Source organism: Lepisosteus oculatus, chromosome 12 (genome assembly GCF_040954835.1).
Source record: "Lepisosteus oculatus isolate fLepOcu1 chromosome 12, fLepOcu1.hap2, whole genome shotgun sequence".
Lineage (NCBI taxonomy): Eukaryota > Metazoa > Chordata > Actinopteri > Semionotiformes > Lepisosteidae > Lepisosteus > Lepisosteus oculatus.
Genome location: NC_090707.1, coordinates 14,589,843 through 14,612,510, shown reverse-complemented (window position 1 = coordinate 14,612,510; position 22,668 = coordinate 14,589,843). Strand labels below are relative to the sequence as shown.

The window sequence follows — 22,668 nt, the reverse complement described above, 5'->3', positions numbered from 1 at the left end:
TGTGCAGGTGTTCCCAAATAACACACAGCCCTCTTTGGCTCAAGGCCACCTCTCACTACCTCACAGGGGCAGTTACCTATACCTGTACAATCTCTCCCACTGCTAAAGGTGGAGGGAACCCCTCACCTTTCCAGGATGGGTACCTACAGTATGGTGATATATTACCTAAAGGGTAAAATTTTTACTTGATTAAAAAATTAAATTTTGTACCTTTTGCTACAAGAACCATCATACAAAAATATTCTTCTAAATGTTAAATAGAGTAGAGTTTGATAATATAGCAAAAGTATAATACTGGATAATTCCCAGTAATTTTCCTATACTTAGGATCAGAATAACATAGTCAAGATACCCCATTATTGCAATTAAGGTTTTATTACCTTTATTACATTAGACAGCTCTATCTACTAAATATTATATTTCTAGGAAACACCTTCAGAATAAAAAAAGAAACATAAAAGATGACCTTCATCTGAAATAGAAAAGTTATATTATTTTATTGTTATATTTAAATAGTATATGCTATATTTTCATAGTGCTAACCTATCAGGCATATCACTTATTCTTACTTTGCTAATTGAGTAAGAATATTAGATAATAATGTGTTGTTTTGATTAAATACTGTTAAAAAAAGAGTCTGTTAAGTACACTAACAAAATGTAAAAACAAGACAACTATTTATTTCCTCTTTTGAAGAATGCAATATATCCTGTACATACATTTTAGCACTGTCTTATATACATATGCACAAACTAATATATGCCCTAAAGTATACTGTATGTGTAGATACAGCCACAAATCAATTTTAATATCTCTTTTCCATTCATTTATATTTCTTATTGTACCCTCAAGTACTTTCAGTGGTTTGAGAAGGTTGCATGATATTGTATGCATTCTACTGTATATGTATTTACTGGATCTTGGAAGCTTCATATGTAATTTAAAAGCATTGTTTTCAATCTATGGATCGTTCATTTTACAAGAAGAGAAGTGAATTTGTTGTTGTTAATCTGAAAATGACATCCATTCAGAAGCTTACAAGTTATTCATTGTCCATCCTTATTGTATTGCATACTTAGATGAGAGAATATCTGTGACTCAGTAAATTAATTTTTACAATGTTCCCAAGCCTGCAGTTTAGTCATGGTCAATGTACTTGAGATCTCAGCATAAAAACAAATCCATTCATCTTTTTTCTAACTGATTTATTGAGGGTTATGAAGGAGTCTGAGGCTCTCCCGGCAAGCAACAAGCAGAAGACAGGATACACCCTGTATGAGATTCCAGTCCAGGGCCCATACAAACACAAATTACACACTCACACCAAAGCCGATTTTCCCTGAAGCCAGTTGACTGGCAGGAGACCAGAGCACCCAGAAGAAAGCCAGTTAAACATGGGGAGAACATGCAGGTAGCACCCTAGGTCCAGAATTGAACCCAGGGCCCCAGTGCTGCAAGGTACAGTAGCAATGCTAACCACTATGCAACTGTGCTGCATAATCAACAGACAGGCATATTTTTTAAAGTCTCTTATCTTACTTTAAAAAATAGCTTTTACATTTCATCTTGAATTATCTTACTTGATCAAAATATATTATAAAATGATATTCTTTTGAAGGAAATGGGTTTGGCTTAAAAAAAGTGCAAAAACCTGTAGGCTAATTTAATTTGTTTCTAGGAGGTGTTTAACTTTACACAGGCAATTGTAAAAATATGTTTTTCACTAAACGAAACACTTCAGTGCATTGGGGTCCAATCCTGCTCCCAGAGAGCCTGTGCATCTGCATATTGTCATTTCAGTTCAGCTTTTAGCAGGCTAAACCCACTGGTTACTTGCCTAACTGGACCATTTCAACAGCTTATTTTCTGGTGCTGCTGTTTTAAAGAGACCTTGAAAACCTGCAGACACGCAGGCCGTCGGGGATCAGAATTGGACATCCTGCGTTAGTGCAATAGAGGCAGATGGCAAACCTTTTCTTAAACATTGTCCTTTTATCTTATCGGTGTTTTGGCATGTACTCTAAATCTTATCCTACTATCAGATGACTGCAAATTCATTTCCAGGCATCTGCAGTTCTTAGAGCTTTTCTTGATTTGACAGCCTCTGCCCACAGAGACATTTCTGCAGCTTGAGAAACAGATGGATGTTTGACAGGGTGAGACTTGAGAGCACCTCAAGATGGATTATGTATTTTTTTTCTTTTTTGCAGCTTTATGTCCATTTATTTTTTCATTACCCTTCCAGGATACAATTCCAATGTTTTCCTTTTTTGAACATAATGGCTGGAGTTATAAAAGTATTTCATAGGCAGGCAAAACATACACATGTTAAGCATGTTTCAGCCTATGCTGATAATGCATTTACTATGGTGTAAAGAAATTACTAGTGTACTTCCTTAACCATCAGAAAATGTAAGATTTAGAAATCCAGAGTTCAATTTTTTGATTGTGGAGAAGGATGACATTTAGTTTGGCATATATTGTGCACATATCTTCAAACTGGAAGGGGTCTATTTGGCTGAAATATAATTAGGTGTGAAGAGCTAATAGTTACATACTGTATACTGTATATATTTATGAGTTTCCAATGACTTAATGTTTTAACATACAATATCTGTATTTCTTGAATGAATTGAAACAAAGGCCTACGTTTTCTCAAATGACTGGAGAACATCAGTACTCTCATTAAGGCACTGTCACTCCTTGGAGATGAGGGACTGGGACCAATTATTTGCTTTTTTTTGGGCTGAGACAGCAGCAATGTAAAAAAAATTGACAGGTATAATTTGAGGTATGCTTTCTATCTATAGGGTAATTGCAGATTGTGCAGCCATATTTATGTTATGTCTTGTATCAAGGCTGCAGAACACTGTCATTCGAGATATGAACTTCCTAGTAAAAATGAAATGCCACTCTACATTTTATAGCCTGGAGTACAAAACTATTTTTTTGTCTCGGTACATAGAAACTACTCTTTTTGTGGACCTATAAGAGAAATATATTATTCACCCATTCTTTTTCTTTTCTGAAACCTGCTTAAACATCAGAGTATTTTTCATCCATCTTTTTTTGTTATTGTGTGTTATTTATAACGAACATTATAACCCTTAATAACTCTTTCACTGACTCTGTTTCAGATCATTTAATCCAAATATTGTAAAGGTTGAGTGTTCAAAGCATTCAAATTTACCCTAAATTAATTCAAGGTAATTAACAATAAGATACATTCCCTATTTTATTTTTTTAAATTCCAAACAACTTTCACGGCCTCTGATCTAGGTTGGTTATATGCTGCGCATTCTTTTTAAAACTTATTGTGTGGACTACTTTAGTGATTTTAAGGTCATTGAGAAGCATCTGGACACTTTAATGGATTAAATATAGTGTGTGTGTAGTGTAATACTGTGACTTTTTCATGTAGAATGAAATACAGAGCATAAAAATGTAATATAATGCTCCTTTTACACCACTCTGACCACAGATATTAGTTCTTGTTGTCTGTAACATCCTGGCTGTCTTCACTTTGCTCAATGTTAAAACACAAAGGTTTATCTGGTGTCTCTGATTGTGTTTGACTTAGTTATTTGGTATTCTAAGAAAAATGTAATAATCTGAGCAGTTTTGCTCATTTTGCTGAGACAGACTTTGTGTATAAAATGACTAGAATGTACAGCAAACAGATTTTTGGATGTTTGCGTTTTTAATCATTGAATTGATATGGCAGATTTTTTTTTCTCACTTTTTATAAAAAAAAATGCATTAAACTGTATTTTTATATTTACTTATTCTGGGTTAGTGACATTGGTAGTTACCTAAAAATCCAGTGTTTAGGTTAGATTAATGTGTTCATTTATTATTTCATTAATTTGTTTCCTAGAATAATTTCATTAAGTAATAGCTCTGCCACCTTTAATTTAGCTCACACCTCAGCAAACTCATCAGTTGCTCCTAAAGAGATGTATTTAAATCAGCATTGTCTGTTTTATGGCCTGTCTTATATCACCCAGAAACAGCACAGGGTTTATTTTCACCCATAGGCTTGTAATTCTGTGTGTGTTTGTTCAGAAAATGACATTTCAGGTTGCATGCTGCTGTCTTGCTTCTGCCATGAAGAAAAATTGAAAGCAGTTTTGACATAATCATGCTCCTTGTTTTAGATAAACACTACAAAGCACATACTGTGGGTAATAGCTGTGACAGGTTGACAGTGTAAGGCATTACAGACGTACACATATTGTACATTATAGACCTGGAACAGGCATTCAAATTAAATATTAAAATAGTCAGTCTGTACCTAAAGATGATTCTTGTCTAAAGTGCAACATCCCTGATTAAAATAATGTGACTGTACTTATGTTTTTTGATCACTAGTCTAGTTGATCATGGAAAATTATTAATTGTTAATTGCTGAAACACAAGGGAATACAGTTATAATGTTAATATGTTAAAATACATCTGTCTTTATCAAATATGCTTTATAAGCATCAAATCATGAAAACCACCATAAACTGTTCAGGCTTGACATTATTAAGCAAAACAATATTTTTTTTCCAAAGAATAGCAGACAATAATTTTTATTTCAGAGGCCTCTAGGGACACTATCAGTACCAACAAGACACACAGCACTGTCCATTTTGTGTAGACAAAGAAACACTATCTAAACTCTTTATGGCTTATCTATTCACTGATAAGGCCTGCCAATAATCTGTCACTCCATACAAATTATTACCAAAAACACACTATTTCTTGTGCTGGAGTGTCCTGTCTTAAAGCTGTTGCTAGGAAGAAAGCAGGATCAGAAAATAGAATGATTCCGCAGTTTCAAAAGTTCAAGGACTGGAGAAGAGCATCTTCACACTTAGAAACCTTATAAGAAGATATTGTATAACAAGATGCATCTGGACTTCAAAGTGGAATGCCTCACTCAGAAAAGTGATTCTTCCACCAAGGCTAAAGCAAGGACAAAAATATTCTATTTATCTCTTTTTTTATTCGTTCCTAAGCTGGCTCATGCAAAACAAAAATAGACACTACACTAGATAGATAGATACTTTATTGATCCCGTGAGGGAAATTGCAGTGCAACAGCAGCTTAACACACACAACACAGCCACAGTGTAACGAATTATATACTAATAGTACAATACATACAATACAATACAAGAGTTACTCACAGTCCGGACACACAAGAGGAAACTAGAACAGAACAGTACACAGAAAATCGTATCACACGTATGAATATAAATATAGATGTAACCATAGATATAAATATAAATATAAATGTATTGCAAAGGTCCCTGGCATATATTGTACAAAAGTGGTTGTAAACGGGAAAAAGAAAAAGAAAAAGAAAGAGAACAGATGTAGCAGTAGATGTGTATATGCGTTTAGTCCAGAAACAGGTCACTGTCGCTGTTGCCTCTGCCAAGACGCAAGGTGGATGCGTTGTACAGTCTTATGGCAGACGGCAAGAATGACACTACACTACAGCATCTAAAATAACCACTCTTTTGATGTGACTTCCAGGTGTGTTGAGGGGTCTCCTTCTTGGGTTTATGAAGCTTGTGAAAATGAATGGTATAATTTACTGTGATTTTTTTTAATTGTTTTGGAGTAACTTGCAATTCTAAGTTGGTTTTCGGTAACTATAATAACTGTTTACAAAGAATTAGATAAATTTGGTTTGTTTTTCCCAGCAGGCAGGCACATAATGAAATTCAAAAACAAAACCTTCAGAAAGAAGGGATTAATTTGGAGCACGATTCGTGGATTATGTACTGCAAATCTCTTTACAGTAATGTTTAACAATTATATCATATTCAAACCAGCAGTAAAACAGTTTAATTGCATTTGCATTGAGTAGTTTTTTTTATCTGAATCCCTGTTGTGCTATAAAAAGTCTAAACCTAAATGTTATGACTACTCTGTTTTGTATGTTGCCAATACTACGTTTTCACTATATAGTACACAGTACGTAAAAATGTTGTTCATGGTCTGTAAACTGCACATCATGTATTCTTTTCCTCTTAAATGTTATCTTCTCTGTCTGACCAGAAATAAATATGAGTGCAGTCCACTTAACCAAATTGGATGTTTATAAACCATTTTGATTTCCCTTTGGAATGCCTGGTGCTCAGTGAGAAAAAACAGATGTAGTTCAATACTAGCTTTTATTCCCTGACGTGTAATTACCAGAAATATATACAAGTGAAAGCAGTTCGTCTCTGGGAATCTGTTCCATCTCAAAGGCAGATAATTATTCTTATCATTATTACGGCGATAGATACAAACGAGAGGAGGTCATTCAGCCCTTTTTGGTAGTTAGTAGTTAATTGATCCAAGGATCACATCCAGCCCTTGCGTGAAAGAAACCAGGGAATTGGCGTCAACAACATGGCTGAGTATTGTGTTCCGTACTCCCAGAAGCCATTGTGATCCTTAGATTAAAAACATTTATAAACATTATTTAGCTCTTACAAAACTTGTATTAAAATCAGCATAGCAGATATGAAACACACACATATACTGTACTGTATATAGAAAATTCACAATAATTGTCATCAGATGCTTTTTTGCTTCCAATTTCCTCTAACTGAATAATGCAATTCAACAAGACTAACACCAGAAACTAACAGAAGAAGGTCATGTAAGTATTTTCCAGCTAATTGCTTGAAATAAGCACCATCAAAAATCTAAATGTGGTTTTGCATTTTCTTTTTGCAGCAAGTGAACTATAACATAGAGATTTCTTGTGTTATTTGTATTAGATAATTTACCATGGACCCTGTAGACTTTAAGTTCATCTTCAAAAGGGCCAACTAACTTATCATTTACAGTATAGGACATGACTGCCTAATTTAATATGTTCCATTTAGAAAGACCTCAAATCCCAAAAGGATTTAAGTCATGCTTTTTAAATACTCTATATAAATATGTAATGTGATCAATTTATTAGAGATGAGAATTATGTACTAGCTAATACACAAGAGGAGTTAGAAGCTGGTGGGAGAGGGATAAGGAATATGAGAAGATCAGTAAGAGCTGGGTTGTAAATGTTATGCAGTTAAAGAGACAGAATTATTTGTGTTGCACGCACAGCTGCACACCCCAATATCAGTACCTTATTTCGAATGCATTTTGGAGAATGTTACAGTACATCACTTTGCATGGAAACAAACACTTCTATGACTAGCAACAGAACAGACAGTACAGTAGGTGGCAGTGCAGGTTTTTACCATTTCTGTTAAAAATAACCTACTTCAGTTAGGTATATATTAGGGTATTGGGGCCTCAGAAGTTTTAACTGGTAAAAGTGCTTGTCTGGGTTAAGGTTGAGCTTGGCCTTGTGTTGTGTCACTACCTGACAATACAATTCCCCAATTACTGGTGCAAAAAATGACTGAAGGCTGTTGAGATTAGGGTTTGATTACTCAACCTGGACTCCCTTGGCTCCCATAGGACCCCTGCAGTCTTTAGTTGTAGGTTAAGCCTTGCTAGCAGTGAATGGTGTGCCTCTCCTCCAATCAGTGTTAAACCTCCTGTACAGGGCCTACGTATACAGGGCATATGCTAAAATGAGTTGCTTGATGGTGGGTGGGTAGGACTTCCTCTTTTTCTCCTGTATGAGGTTGCAGAGACTGTTTGTGAGAACCAAGATGTAAAAAACACACAATTGGCAAGTGCAAAATTGGTTAGGAATTACTAACATAATTGGCGATTCAAAATTTAAAATGAATAAAAAATGTTGAGTTGCTTCACAGCTATAGCTCTACTTTCAAATGGTTCGGATTTAACCTGGTATTTTCAGTGAGTCTGTAATGACATTAGTGTGACAGTCAAGTTCCTTTCCAATAATTATGTTTCAAATTCATTGTTTTTTTTAAGATTTTGTGCTGCAGAAAAACAAAATATTTAAATCTGAAATCCTGCACGTTTGACAGCTGGATCATGTCTGTAATGTTAGTAGTTAGAATACTTTCTATCTTTGCTTATTACAGGTGCTTTCACTGGGAGCAGATGTTCTGCCAGAATACAAACTTCAGACTCCACGCATCAACAAATTTACCATTCTTCACTATAGTCCTTTTAAGGCAGTCTGGGACTGGCTGATTCTTCTATTAGTTATATATACTGCCATATTCACGCCATATTCTGCAGCATTCCTATTAAATGACCGAGAGGAACAAAAGAGAAGAGAGTGTGGATATTCCTGCAATCCTTTGAATGTTGTAGACTTGATAGTGGATATTATGTTCATCATTGACATTCTCATCAACTTCAGAACAACCTATGTCAACATTAATGAGGAAGTGGTCAGCGACCCAGCAAAAATAGCGATTCACTACTTCAAGGGCTGGTTCCTAATCGATATGGTGGCAGCAATTCCTTTTGATCTACTTATATTTGGATCAGGGTCTGATGAGGTAAGCTGTTATGAATGCATTTCCTCTTCTTTTCGATATATGTACTGTAAGCAATTCAATTACGGATCAGAAGTACCTTCTCTGGATTAACTATAAAATAGTTTATATTTGTGTGCTTTTGCATTCATTCAAGAACTTAATTATAACTTATACAGTATATAATTTAGATATATATAAGAAATATATGGCTTTTGGACATTTACTTGGGAAAACCAGTCATCAAAATGCTACCTTCACTCAGGATGTTATAAAGGTAGTTTGTTAAAACAAATTCTAACGTGGTTCAGCATTTCCAAATAAAATAGCTTTGTCATTGCTGTGTCAATGATAATGTAGTTTTGTTCAGTATCAGGGCACATATTGTTGCCTCGATGCATATTTTTCCCAAATTGTATTTGCTTTCATTCCATAATTTACTTGTGAATGCAATTTGAGTGCTTGGGTGCATGCCTTTTATCTGGAATATATACTTACTGGTGATACAGCTTCGTTGTTTTTCACAGATTTCATTTGTATTACAACGATGAAAGAGTTTTTGTGAAATGAAATAGGCATTTACAGTTTTTTTAGAAGAATGAATAAGCTTTCATCAAGAGAAAAGTAGACAAAAGGTGCTGGAGTCAGTTCAAATGAGAAGGAGTGACAATGTTACACTGTAACATTTTAGTAGTCTATCAAAAACCACAAACAAGTCCAAACATGCAACAAAAATTATTCTTATGCAACTTTGTAGACTGTACTCTTATACAGTCAATACAGGTTCTGGACTGTATTAAGAACCTTTTACATTCATTCACTATCAGTTGCTTTGCTACTGTATATGGTGCATGTTTCAAGAATACATTCCCATCATTCCCAACGTATAATGTGTTTGAATGCATCCATGTCTGTTATTATTCACATTGCTATGTGCATTGGATGTATAAGTTATAGCAAGGGTCTCCAGCCCTGGTCCTGGATATCCCCAATCCATTTTGTCTTCCAGGTCACTGCTTCTAAAGATTGGATGTAATTGATCAATTAAGCAAGACATCTGAGATTGAAGCAACTAAGAGGGCTGTGGTCCTTAAGAGCAGAAACGTACACAGAGGTTGCAAATTATCTATATATTATTTAATAAATCACCTCACGAATTGGTCAGAATTACATTGTTCTAGGCCTTTCAAAATATACTCTCCATTGGAGCAACCACTGGTCTATAGTATAGTGATGTGCATGTTTTACATTACTGTAAATTTAAGGAGGTCTGCTTAAGTTTGAGCTATGAGCCTAAGCTTCAGAAGTAGTGTCCCTCGTGTAATGTGCACCATTTTTGTTTAGAATATTTTGAGATCTATTTTTTTTATTCAACCTACTTCCCAACATGAATCCTTCAATGTATTACACTTCATGGGAGACCCACTCTTAAAGTGAAGAGAGATTTAGCAGTATAAAAGGATATTAAATTAACATTTTAATGGTGTGAATAAGTGAATGTGTATTCTCCCTTGTCACTGATTGACCACCCTATATAATTCATCATTAATAAAACCCAAATCAAGAGCATGTGATATCACCAGGAAATCTCAGCGGATTGTATCTGGCACCTAGTTTTAAGTGTAATCCTAGGATAATCATAGATCAGTGCTTGATGCAATCAGGGTGATTCTAAAATGCTGAGAAACACACTGATGTAATCCAGATGTGGCTTTTTCTGTGAATTATAGGAGGCTAACATTGAATGAATAGTTTAAGAAGAGGAAAAATGCAGAAAAAAGGCAATTCTGAAGAAGGAAAAATGTTAAATAAACCTAAGCTATTGAGATAGAATGAATCTTTGAAAATAATACAAATAATAAATCCTGTCTTCTTATTTAGAAGAACACTTGTTAATATTTCACAGCGATTCCATTAACTTTAATATACTTGCATTTGTACTGTACTTGCAAAATGTCATATATTGTCTGCCCAGCAAGTGCTTCAGTCCAGTTAACAATGAATGACATTTTCCAGAATAATACCAGTAAGTGCATTGTGGGTTGATAAGCTAATAGATCTCAGCAATATGTTAATTAACAGTGGAAATGTTAATTTGGACAATTTAACTCACAAAATCAAAAAGGTTATTCAATAAATGTTCTGCGAAATGATTACAGTACAACAGTAGAGAAACAGTAAAGGTTTATTCCATGCTGAAAGGAAAAGAAAAGACACACAATGTTTCAACTGAAGCATTGTGTCTCTTTTCTTTTCCTTTCAGCACGGAATAAACCTTACCCTGTTCCTCTGCAGCCTACATATGTTGATGCATTTACCTTCTTGAACTTTCAGTGTGGAGATACATTTTAGAATGTAAAGATATGATTATGATTATATACAGTATTATACAGGTACATATTTATTTAATATTTATTAATATTTAGAAAAATGTAAAACAATTGCCACCTGAAGTATTACCATTTCATCTACAGTACTTTACATATGTACTAAGAATTGACTTATTACTAACTTACCAACTGTAACCTAATCTAATATGGGACTGAATCATGTTTATTAAGAATATTGTTCATTTCTGTTGTCGGAAGCACAGCACTATTCTATCTAGACTGTTCCCATGGTAATTTTGAGGGAATTTCCAAACTTCCTTCATTGTTTTAACAGAATATTTTCCAAAATTTTCACCCTTTTTCCAATGTCTCTGGTGTACTATGGTAATGTTTAACAATGGATTAAGAGTAAGCGTTCAAATGAACCTACTGTATCTTAACAACATAAAGCATAAGGCCGGTTCTATCTACACCCTAGAAAGAACACCAGCCCATCACAGAGCACACAGATACACACAAGCAGACAAGGACAATTTAGAGATACTAGTTGTCCCTGTCTTTGGAGCTTTGGAGGAAACTGGCGTACCTACAGTAGCAAAATAATCTATACATAAATATGAGTAGAGGGATTTTAACATTATAAAATAGAACATACAAAAGCAACTCTATTTTGACCTTCAGTATATGATCATCAAATGCAATACCGGAAAGTGATAATTTCATATATGATATTTCATATGTGTTGTCGCCATACTGCAATAACTTGACTGAGTCAATATTCACAATGCAACACAATGTTATACCAGGACAGGAATTTTCTTTCCCGGACTGTAAGAAGCCTGTCAGGAGACAATAAACACAAGATATCGAGTTTTTCTGGTGTTTAAAACCCCTCATGAAGGATGATAGAACACAATACAAATGATAGGAAGTGATGCATTACCTATAGGTCAATAAGGTACAGTATAAGTAATCTGACATTGCTTACTCTTTTGATTTTGGTTATTTATAATATACTTTAGGTCTTATATATGCAACTGTGGAAGCAAAAAAGTCTATCAATGCTTGCTTCCAGTGCAGATAGAACTGCTTACAACCCAATGGAAAAAGATCTTAGACAACACTCTCAACTTTGTGATAAAACATCCTGCTTAGCTTTCCAAGGACACCAGCTGTGGATGGAAAAGACAGAGCTATGAATGCATTCCCACATGCTGTGACAAATGAATATCTCCTACAGCCTCTCAGTGTTAATGTTTAATATCCTAAACTGATACAATCTTCAAAACAGGACCAATAAAAGCTTTTTCCTGGTATCAAGCTATTAGCTCTTTCCCAGCTGCAAAGTGTAAGAAGATGTGAATCAGTGCACTTGGTTTTTTTTTCCACACAAAAAAAGATTGTGATGATGTTACAGTATTAATGCAATATAAAGAATGGATACTTACTGTACCAACCTTGATACAGTACCTCAATATTTTTGTCATAGTGTTCAAGATACAAGTTTATTATGTGAACATAGTTCTTTGGAATTAATTACTACTGAACTGAAAAATGGATGGCAAAACCAAAACTGATTAGTAAAGATTTACTGTAAACTGGAGATTATATTTCAACAGTCTTGTGTTTGGTACCCCATAGGACCTGCATAGGTCACCAATCTGAATGAGCGTCTAACTAAATGAAGGCTTTGGCTCGGAAAAAAACATTTCAATGGAGTCTTATTTCTCCAACATTATTCCCAGGCATTTGAGCAAAATAAAACTGTGCACTGGCAGTCATGAAATGATCTGCAGGTTAACATTACCACACTCTGCCCATCTGTGAAGCATGCAGGCTCATAACCAAGGTCATTGGTGTAAGAGAAATGACATCCATTTTAGATGTCGAGCAAGAAACAGCTCCAATTTTGTTTCTGTCTTGTATGAGTAGAATTTGTAGTTTTAATTCTCAAATGTGATGTTCCTAATGCTTTCATTTTCTGTGAAAAAATAGACCATTGAATGTATAATGAATGATTTTATCAGCTTCAATTTCATCCATTCCAGAATTATTGTGAATTCACAAGACATAATTGCAGTCCTTGTAGTGTTGCGTAAATGCTTACATATATATATATCAGCCATTCATAAGAAAATGTCACTTCGTTACAAATGTGCAATATTATCATGATTTGTAATTGAAACTATGCCAAACTCAATATTGACCATGGCAGCTTTCTGCTTAGTATGAGGTGTTTTAGTATTGCTACCTTTTTGAATGATTTAATTTGGTTATATGTGAGAGAATTTTCAAATTATCAGTGCAAGTGCTGACTTCTAAACAATAGATTGTACAGAAGATCCTGGAGTACATATATGCACAACAAGAATTGATGTACAGAAATTGAGGAGTTCATCTCTCTATATTAGATCAATTTTATTTTTTTTATCAAAAGGCTATTGAAGACACAAAATAAACAGTATTGTCAGCAATTGCTATGACCCATAATACTGAATATTCAGTGCCAGGTATACATACAAATCTAATTTTACACTGGTTAGCAAATTTCATGTAAATTTGCAAATAAATGTAAATGAACTTCATCAATTAAACAGTGACATCTAGGGTAAAAGCATAATGTCTTTTTGAATTATTATGCCTACACCATGACTTATGAATGAGGATTTGCTATATCTCAGGGCTGGTTGTTATTGAAACTTCATGTTAATTCAGATTTTACCCATTGGCCATGGAAACATGCCAAGATTAAGTAAAGCAAGATGTTTATATAGAAGTGCAGCTAGCTTAGCTTTGATAGAATTGCTTTTCTGTTGTTGTCATTGTTCAAACTAGCCCAACATGCTATTTTTTATTGAAGGGAAATTTAGTATACAAATAATGGCTAGGTTTGGATCAGTTAGTCATTATGTTAGTCATAATGATTGCACATCTCCTTTATTGTCTACTGTAGGTTTGTGAATAGGTTAAGTAATACTTAACGGGTAGGATCAGTGTTATATACAAATTGCAGTAAGCATGCTAATTAAAATAATAAAGCTTCCACTGTGTAGCAATTGGTGATTATGATAAAGCATAAAGCTTTAGACTTTCAAAGTCTAGAACATAAGAAAGGTTATACGAGAAAGGAAATTTGACGCATCTAGCCTATTTGATTTATTTACTGTACCTAATACCTTGTTCCAGACCCCCTCTTTGTGTAAAAATTACCTCCTGTTTATATTTTTACATGCTTTTCCATGTAACTTCCACTTGTGTTTTCTGGTTTGTGTTTGATGTGTTTGATTTGTTTTTCTACCGATTCTGCAAGTAATCCCTGGGTTAACATTGTAATTGCCTTTCAGGGCTTTGAAGGCTTGTATCAGCACCTCCTTGTAGCCTTCTCTGTTCAGCTGTAAACAACTTCAGCCATTTTAGCGTGTCAGTGTGATTGTCCTCTTAAAGAACATTCCTATTCCTTTAAATCTGGAAATATACTGTAAGTGGTCATTCTACACTGAATTGATCCAGACTGGCAACATCTTTATTTTTACCAAACTTCTATTCTTAATGAGGCCTTTTATATGTATTCTCATTTTCTGTCCATTAACCAGTTCTCAATTTAAATATCCCCATTAATTTGAATGCGTGCTGTGTGCAATTTCAGAAATAATCTTTCACGAGGAACGTTATTAAATGCCTTCTGAAAACCTTAACATGTCAAGCCATATGCTCCGTGTCTGTCTGTTGCTGTTGTATCTTGTTGAAAGATCAAGTTAAGCAAGGCCTAACCTTCTCCCTTTAATCCTATTTCCATGTCAAAGGATGAGTACTCATTACATAAAGTTGTCACTGTTGTCTTGTGTCAGCTGTATCTCTTTTGATTTCTGTTATTATTCTATACTTGATAATCTGAATGCATCACAAAAGTAATTCAGAAACTAATATGATATCCTTGTGTTCTGTCCTTAGACAACCACTTTGATTGGGCTCTTGAAAACAGCAAGACTGTTGCGGCTGGTGAGAGTGGCTCGTAAGCTGGACCGCTATTCTGAATACGGTGCCGCAGTACTGATGCTGCTTATGTGCATTTTTGCACTAATTGCACATTGGCTTGCTTGCATTTGGTATGCCATTGGAAATGTGGAAAGGCCTTATCTGGTGCATAAAATTGGCTGGCTTGATTCACTCGGGATACAGATTGGGAAGCGGTACAACTATAGCGATGCCAGCTCTGGACCCTCAATTAAGGACAAATATGTTACTGCACTGTACTTCACCTTCAGCAGTCTGACAAGTGTTGGATTCGGCAATGTGTCTCCAAATACCAACTCTGAAAAAATTTTCTCCATATGCGTCATGCTGATTGGCTGTGAGTGGCAATTAAACTTTTAACTATTCTATTTTACAGAAGGTTTGTATCTATTCCCTTAAGTGTGTTGTTTTCTCCTCACTTCCTACATGTTTAGTGTAGTTTTTAAAAGATCTATCTGATCAGGCTTATGAATGTGAATAACATACAGGAATCAGTCTATAAAAGACTACTGTGAACTGTACTCGGAGTTTAAATGATTTAAAAAAATAATTGGAATGTTTCAGTCAAAAATATTTCGTTTTACAACTATGTCGAAACCAGGGTTTTGAACCAGTTTACTTCTGTGTTCACATTTCTTTCTTTAGAGCTAAAGAAGGATTTTTGCTCAAATTACCCTGTGTTTGTACAGCACAAAAACATTATTTTCTTTCTCAGTCTTTTAAATTACAATACAGTTAAACTTCCTCTAAAATCTTATATAGGATCAATAACGAACAGAAAGTAGGGGTAATGCACGAATGTACTAGCTATGTATGAGGGGCCATTTAGGCCATTATTCAAACTTTACCGCTCATAAACACAGATTGGTCTCACGTACACACAAAATGCTCTCACACTCTCCATTTTACCTCTCACACAGAAAACGCTCTCACATTCACTAGTTCTGTTTCTCACATTCACATTGTGAAGGAGTGTTTTATGTGTATGTGCGAGGTAAAACTAGTGAATGTGAGAGCGTTTTGTGTGTATGCGAGAGCTAAAATGGAGAGTGTGAGAGCATTTTGTATGAATGTAAGAGGTAAAATGGAGAGTATGAGAGCATTTGTGGTGTATGTGAGAGCGATTTGTGCATGTGAGAGAGTATTTTGTGTGTATGTGAGAGCAATTGGTGTGTGTATGAGAGGTAAAGTTTGAATAATGGCCTAAACGGCACCTCATAGCTACAGCATGTGTCCTGATTGTTTTCAGACAACAATTAGACCTGATAATGTCAGTTTTTGTCACTGTTACTAAAGCTTTACTTCTTTATTTTTGCAATTAATTCTCTTTTGTCCTATTTCATGTAGATGAAATGATCATTTCATGCATGAAAACGACAATCAAATTACACGTAAAAGTTTCCAGCAGAAAAGAGAAAACGAGGCAACAGTACAAATTAAATTCCCATGAGGACTTTTTTTTATCTGCTGTGTTTCGTAGCGCTGATGTACGCCAGTATCTTTGGGAATGTGTCAGCAATTATACAGAGGCTGTATTCTGGCACAGCAAGGTACCACATGCAGATGCTTCGGGTGAAAGAGTTTATCCGATTCCATCAGATTCCTAACCCTCTTCGGCAGAGACTGGAAGAGTATTTCCAACATGCTTGGACATATACTAATGGCATCGACATGAATATGGTATGTGCATAATTACAACAATTTACCAATAAAAATATGGAAGCAACACCATAACTAACTTCTTTATAATACCATATTACATATTACTACTTCTTTGAAATGCTAAACCAACACTAGTGATAATAGCTATGCTACCTCTGTTGAATGCACTCTGCTGTTAGTTCTTGTACTTATCAAAAGTAACATTGTAGGAAATTGTGTTTAACACAATTAACAAAATACTAGTCCATTCCATCTGGAAAAATGATAATAAAGCTTACAACCAAATGGATTGTTTGTATTCAATGTACTTAAAAACCACTTGTCCTTTTTTCTTGTCTGCTTCATATCTAATGGAATGACTACACAACTCTGGTAAGAGCAGGAGGTATTTATGTGAAAATCGAACTGATTACAATTTTTATAAGAAATCATTGCTTGTGGATTTTTTTTCAGGCTTTCAAATAGCTTTCTTTTTTAAAATTACTTTCTTTGCAGAAGTAAGTAGGAGAGATGAGCAGAGCCATTTCGGCATGATTTCCAACCTAAAGAAAACAGTGGAATAACACGATCTGTTTCTAATAAAATTCAGTGTTTGTTTAATTTCTCTCACCCAAGTCATGCACAAGACTTTGGTTCATGTGTATATGGTGACTTCTATTTTCATTGAGAAAAAAATAAATATAAATATACACTGTAGTAACACAGCAGCCAAGCTTTTTCCTTTTCTTTGCAGCTCAAACACATGCATGCCAGCTTTTAATTAGTGTGGCTCTTCGGATTGCAAACATTGTGCATTTGCCACAGATTGACTTGCATGTAGATCTGCAACCTTGCTTTCTGCATGAAATCCGTGTCTTTAAAAATGCTACCATTATTTTCATATCACTTCTAAAAACAAATTAAGATACAGAAATCAGCACGCTTTCGGTTCTGATTTTCTATATATTGTATCATTAAATTGGAAGAAAACATATATTTATGTTTTTTAAAACATACCTGCACCTGGCAAATATTTTGTTACTTTTTCTAATTATTAAAATCTCACAAAGCTGCATTTATAGCTACTGAAGCATTTACTAACTGCTCTTATGGATATCGGCTTTAGACTTATTCTGAAAAATATTTTTCTAATAATGTTTTTACAAATTTGGTATACTCTTTTTATGACCTAGAGCCTATTTTCTTTTTCTACTTATAGCAAACCACTCTCGGAAAATATGAAAAGTTCATAAGCAAAAGACAACTATTCTTCAGTACAGAAGATTTTAGTAAAATATTTTATGTATTTTCACTTAAATTATGGTAATTTGCTATACAAAATATAAAGATTAGATTTCAATTGCAGTTACCAAAGAATGACATGAAAATTATTAAATATTTTGAGATTTGAGTGCATAATAAAACATAACAATAACAATAGTTTTATCAAAATAAATTATTATTTAAAATAAATTATGTAAATATCTAAAAGATAAAGTTTTTGGAATAATCATTTTAGAACAGTGAACAATACGCCATGAAAACAATTAGCAATAAAGCTAAATATATTTATTTGAACTGTGTATGTATATTGAAAATATACTGTTTATACTTTTAGCAAATAAACTGTACTGTAGCTGAGAATAATGGATATATTAAATGGTAAAAAACAGACAGCAAAGTTGTTTTTTATACTTTAGAAAAATAGACTCTAACTTTTTTATTTTAAAAAGGAAAACTACTGTAGTTCTCTTTTTGATCCCTCTGATCCAGAGAGGTAAGTTGTTTTTACAAAACAATTCTGAAGGTACTTTGGCATCTAAAGATGACAAATGATGCTCCTACTCAGATATTTTAAAAACAACAGGATTTTTCTTTGAGTAAATATACTGAATTGTTCTTTCAAACTCCCATCATCTTTGTAAAATTCCTGAAAAAGCATTATTTTAAAATTCTTTCATCAAATTGTTTTCAAATAAAAAAACGTTTTTAAGAGAAATGGCATGGTTTGAAATAATAAAAAAATAATCATATTGAAAAGCAATTTTTTAATTACATTTGTGAAATTCTTTGGTGATTACAATACTAGAGGTAAAAATTAAGTAAGTAGCAATAATGATGATAAATGAGTAGGTTTGTTATTAGTATTAGGAGTAATAGTAATGCCAGTTTAATCAGTTTAATCAAATATATTTAGCTTTATTTGGCAGGAAGATGTATTCTTTTGCCTTATTAAAATTATTTCTATTTTTACATTAGAATTCTGACTCCTACATAAATATGCATGTTTCAAAATTCATATCTGTCTCCTTTTCCTTGAAGAATTATTTGGAGTTTGTGTATGTTAACTGAATAGGACCGAAAACAAAAAATGTATCTTATGAAATCTGAAGGAAGAGAAAGATCAGAACAGAAACTGTTGTAGCAAGCTATTGAGATCCCATGGTTTGGCCATGTAGTGTTTTTATAGTTTGTACTGTCCAGTTGTACAGAAGGAAAGCTTCATTTTTTATTTACTTTATTTAATTCAGATATTATACAGTTTGCTTCCGACCTAGGAATACCACAGTTGGAAAATCTATCCTTTAATCTTTTGTATTTTGTATTGAATATGGTAATTGATTTCAGAAAAATACCTTACGTTCAGAAAGTAATTTGATTACTTTATTGATTGAAAGTGTATGGTAGTATACATCTGTTGTTTGTGTATGTCCCTGTATTCTTTTGTCTGCTGATGACTATAATTAGCATTGATAGTTCTTGCGTTTTTTTTTATTTTAAAATGTTCCTGCTTAGGTCCTAAAGGGGTTTCCGGAATGTCTGCAGGCTGATATTTGCCTTCACCTCAACCAGAGCTTGCTTCAAAACTGCAAAGCTTTCAGAGGAGCTACCAAAGGTTGTCTGCGAGCTCTGGCCATGAGATTTAAAACCACTCATGCTCCTCCCGGAGACACGCTGGTGCATTCTGGAGATGTCCTGACTGCACTGTACTTCCTGTCTCGGGGCTCCATTGAAATCCTGAAGGATGACATTGTTGTTGCAATACTTGGTAAGTATCCTGTGGATACTGTGTTAATATTATGTTATTATAATTAACTCTTTGTGCAGTGCAGTAACCCAAACGCATTAATACAAATGTGTTCCAAAAGAAGCATTATCACCACATTTCAGTGAACGCAGCCGTGGAATTGCCCAATCATTTATGTAAAAATGGAACCATCAGACTTTCTTTGCTCCTGAAAATGTCCATGCTTTTGAACTCGTTACACTCCATACAATAAATAAACATAGACAAAACTAGTCCTCCACTGTACAGTGCGACAATTAAACCTGAAATGCAGCAAAAAAGTCTCTTTTCTTTTTTTGAAAATGTATTAATGCTGTGAAGTAACTAAAAGCAGGACTGATTAGGTGTATTAGGCTTGTCCTTTTTCTGGTTCTGTCAAAAAGCTTTGCCAAACAGAGAAAATTAAGTAAATACTTTAATTTTGTCCATTTGAGTGGGAGGACAAGTTCGTTCTGAAGGTTTAGTGAAAAAAATACAAAAACAATATTGTTCCTTTAATTAAATTTAAATACTGTACAAAATGTGTAATGGGAATTATATCCAGGATGCCAGTCATTGTTATACAGTAGTTCAGGTGGGTAGCTGCGTCAGCATGCCTAGGCTGCAAAGGAACAAGTAATAGGTTTATTCCATGCTGAAAAAAAAGAAGAAAGAGAACACAACATTTCGGCTGTGGAGCCTTCTTCACACCTGACACACCTGAAGAAGGTTCTCTTTCTTCTTTTTTTTCAGCATGGAATAAACCTATTACTTGTTCCATTGTTATACAGTACATACTGTATATCTTTTTCATGATTTTTTTTTCTTCTTGATAGAAATGGAAATTGGATCATAACAAGCTTAAAGAAAAATGTAAAATGTGGCTAATTGTATTAACAGTATTCAGTGTGCAGATTTATTTATTCACAGCAATGTTGTCTGATGAGTGTGCAGTGGCAAAACTGATGATAATTTTCTCACTGTTTCTCATAGCTGCTACAAGCATTCATAAGAAGCTGTAAATAACACTTTGAACAACAGATGATTATGGTATTTTGGACAAGTAGAAGTGCTATGTGTAATAAAGAAAAATTGCATACTTTCTAGTACTTCACTTTTAGATGAAATAGGTGAAACACTTAAGGTCTGGCCTGTAGAGGATTGCTGTTTGAAATATATTATTAGCTAATTTGCAGAGACTGACATTCCCTGAGGGATAGGTGCACAGTATTATGTCCCAACTAAGATACTATGCAGCCATTCATTTTCTGATTCAGCCCAGCACAGAGTACATTAAAGCTGGCAGCGTTTCAAGTCAAAGAGGTCTTCTCTTTCCAAGGGAGTAGAAAATAATTGCTACTTCCAAACAGATAGTCACTTATTGCTGAAAGAGTTGACGATGTACTAATATTACACACTAACCCTTACAGATACCTATGTTTCAGAAGTCACACAGAGCTGCAAAAATGTTTGCCTGCTGTGGAACACAACAAGAGAACACACTACTGCTGTACAATGTATGTTCTCTTTTGTTCATGAAAGTCAGATTTTGTAATATAGTTATTTTTAACATTAGTCATGTAGTGCATCATTGTTACAGTACATTGCTATTTTGGTACTATGGTTGCTTTAGTATGAGAATGCAATTGGTTACCTGTTCTAATGCTTCTAATTTTGCATTCTGATAAATAATACAGAAGTTTTTTTTTAACTGCAGACCTTTCTAAAGATATTATTGATGTATATGTAAGGTTACAGACTAACTACCTGTATATATCTGCATTTTTGCCCTTGCAAACTGCTCTGCATTTAATAGCTGTACAGCTCTGCAGTAGTACTTCATACCTGTGACTTTTCTGCACTCTTTTATTTAATAAGAACATTCCCCATGTGGTTTAAAAACAAACCTTCCAATCCTTTTTTTGTGTTCTAATAGATTGCAGTTGGTTTGGTGAGATTTCTGGCTTCTCTGTAATTTTAAAGCAGTGTGGGCAGAAAAACAAACTCCACTGGTCATTTCTGAGAAAGAGCCAAAAAATGTGCTTTATATATATTTATTAATTAAGGTATATACAGTTTCAAAACATACAATACTTCTGTAGGGGTTACATTAAAAAATCTTCCATATAATAAATGATAGGGAGTTGTCACCCTGCCATATTAATAAGAATTGTATGTTCAGCGTGTACAGCATAAACTACAGTATACAGTATCATTCATTAGCTACTTATTTTCCATAAAAATGTCCGGGTATCCTCCTTCTACAAAATGAATTGAAATCCATTTCAAATAAATATTTAAATCTATGTTGTTGCTGTTCTCACATTTCTCATATAAAGAAAGCTTACCTGTTGAAGCTAGATTTGTTTTCAGTTTGAGCTAAAATGACTAGTCTTGGTCTTGCAGTTGACCAAGCAGTGGAGGTAATAGAAAAAATATTTATTTACATACTGTAGAAATACATTTCTATATTTAACAGCTTTTGCCACGTTTTGCTGTGATCTCTGTTTCCATATATTACTTTAAGATTATTTTATATATATATATTGCTTAGGTAAATTTGCTGCTAGCAGTTATGGCCAAAATCCTTTAATGTGCATCTTTCTTGTGATTTTAGATTTTTTTTTCATTTGTCTAGACTAGACAGTTTTTCATTTGCAGTGAAAAAAAAGACTGTTAGGGATGAACTAATGTATCTGAATTACTGCTGCCAGCTTCCTAATAATGCAGATCTTGTCAGATTACTCATAATGCAGCTTTCATTTTCTGTGAAAAAAATAGCTTTGCACTCCCACACTAACTACAATGCAAGGAAAAACCCCAACTTGTTCTGTCTTTGTAAAATAATATCTCTTTGCAGTTCTGACCTGGTGGAAGACATTTCAGTTTTGCAGCTTTTTGTAAAAAGATTTGTCAGCTGTGAAGAGTCCTATGTAAAGAGCTTTGCAAATAAGTTTTTAAAAGAGAAGGGAAATATTTATTGAATTGCATATTATTTTGATTTAGTCTTCTGCTCCCCACGTAGTATGTGAAGTCAATTCTGCTATTCAGTTATACTATTCAGTGTTATTGACAAGTCTTTCAAATGACTAGAGGATTTTTTCCAGTATCTCACAGTTGGCTTCAAGCAGGTGGTACAGGTTAAGCCTTACTTAAACATGTCTATCTTACACAGTGAATGGGCTTTACAGAATCTGCTGGCATAATAATATCAAAGTACAATGAGTCCTAAGCAAATC

The 22,668-nt window shown here is 34.1% G+C and overlaps 1 protein-coding gene across 6 annotated transcripts in view; it reads left to right on the top strand.

Moving 5' to 3' along the window:
• The window catches only part of LOC102693565 (potassium voltage-gated channel subfamily H member 7), an 86,158-nt gene that overhangs the window by 44,236 nt on the left and 19,254 nt on the right, over positions 1–22,668 (top strand). For 5 of the 6 annotated variants that reach the window (XM_069196788.1, XM_015358922.2, XM_069196787.1 and 2 more), the window contains 4 exons: positions 7,997–8,422; positions 14,680–15,079; positions 16,223–16,422; positions 19,180–19,432. In XM_069196788.1, the coding sequence (XP_069052889.1) occupies positions 7,997–8,422; positions 14,680–15,079; positions 16,223–16,422; positions 19,180–19,432 (1,279 nt within the window). The remainder of the gene's footprint in view (positions 1–7,996; positions 8,423–14,679; positions 15,080–16,222; positions 16,423–19,179; positions 19,433–22,668) is intronic. The other variant, XM_015358918.2, reaches the window with a different exon arrangement.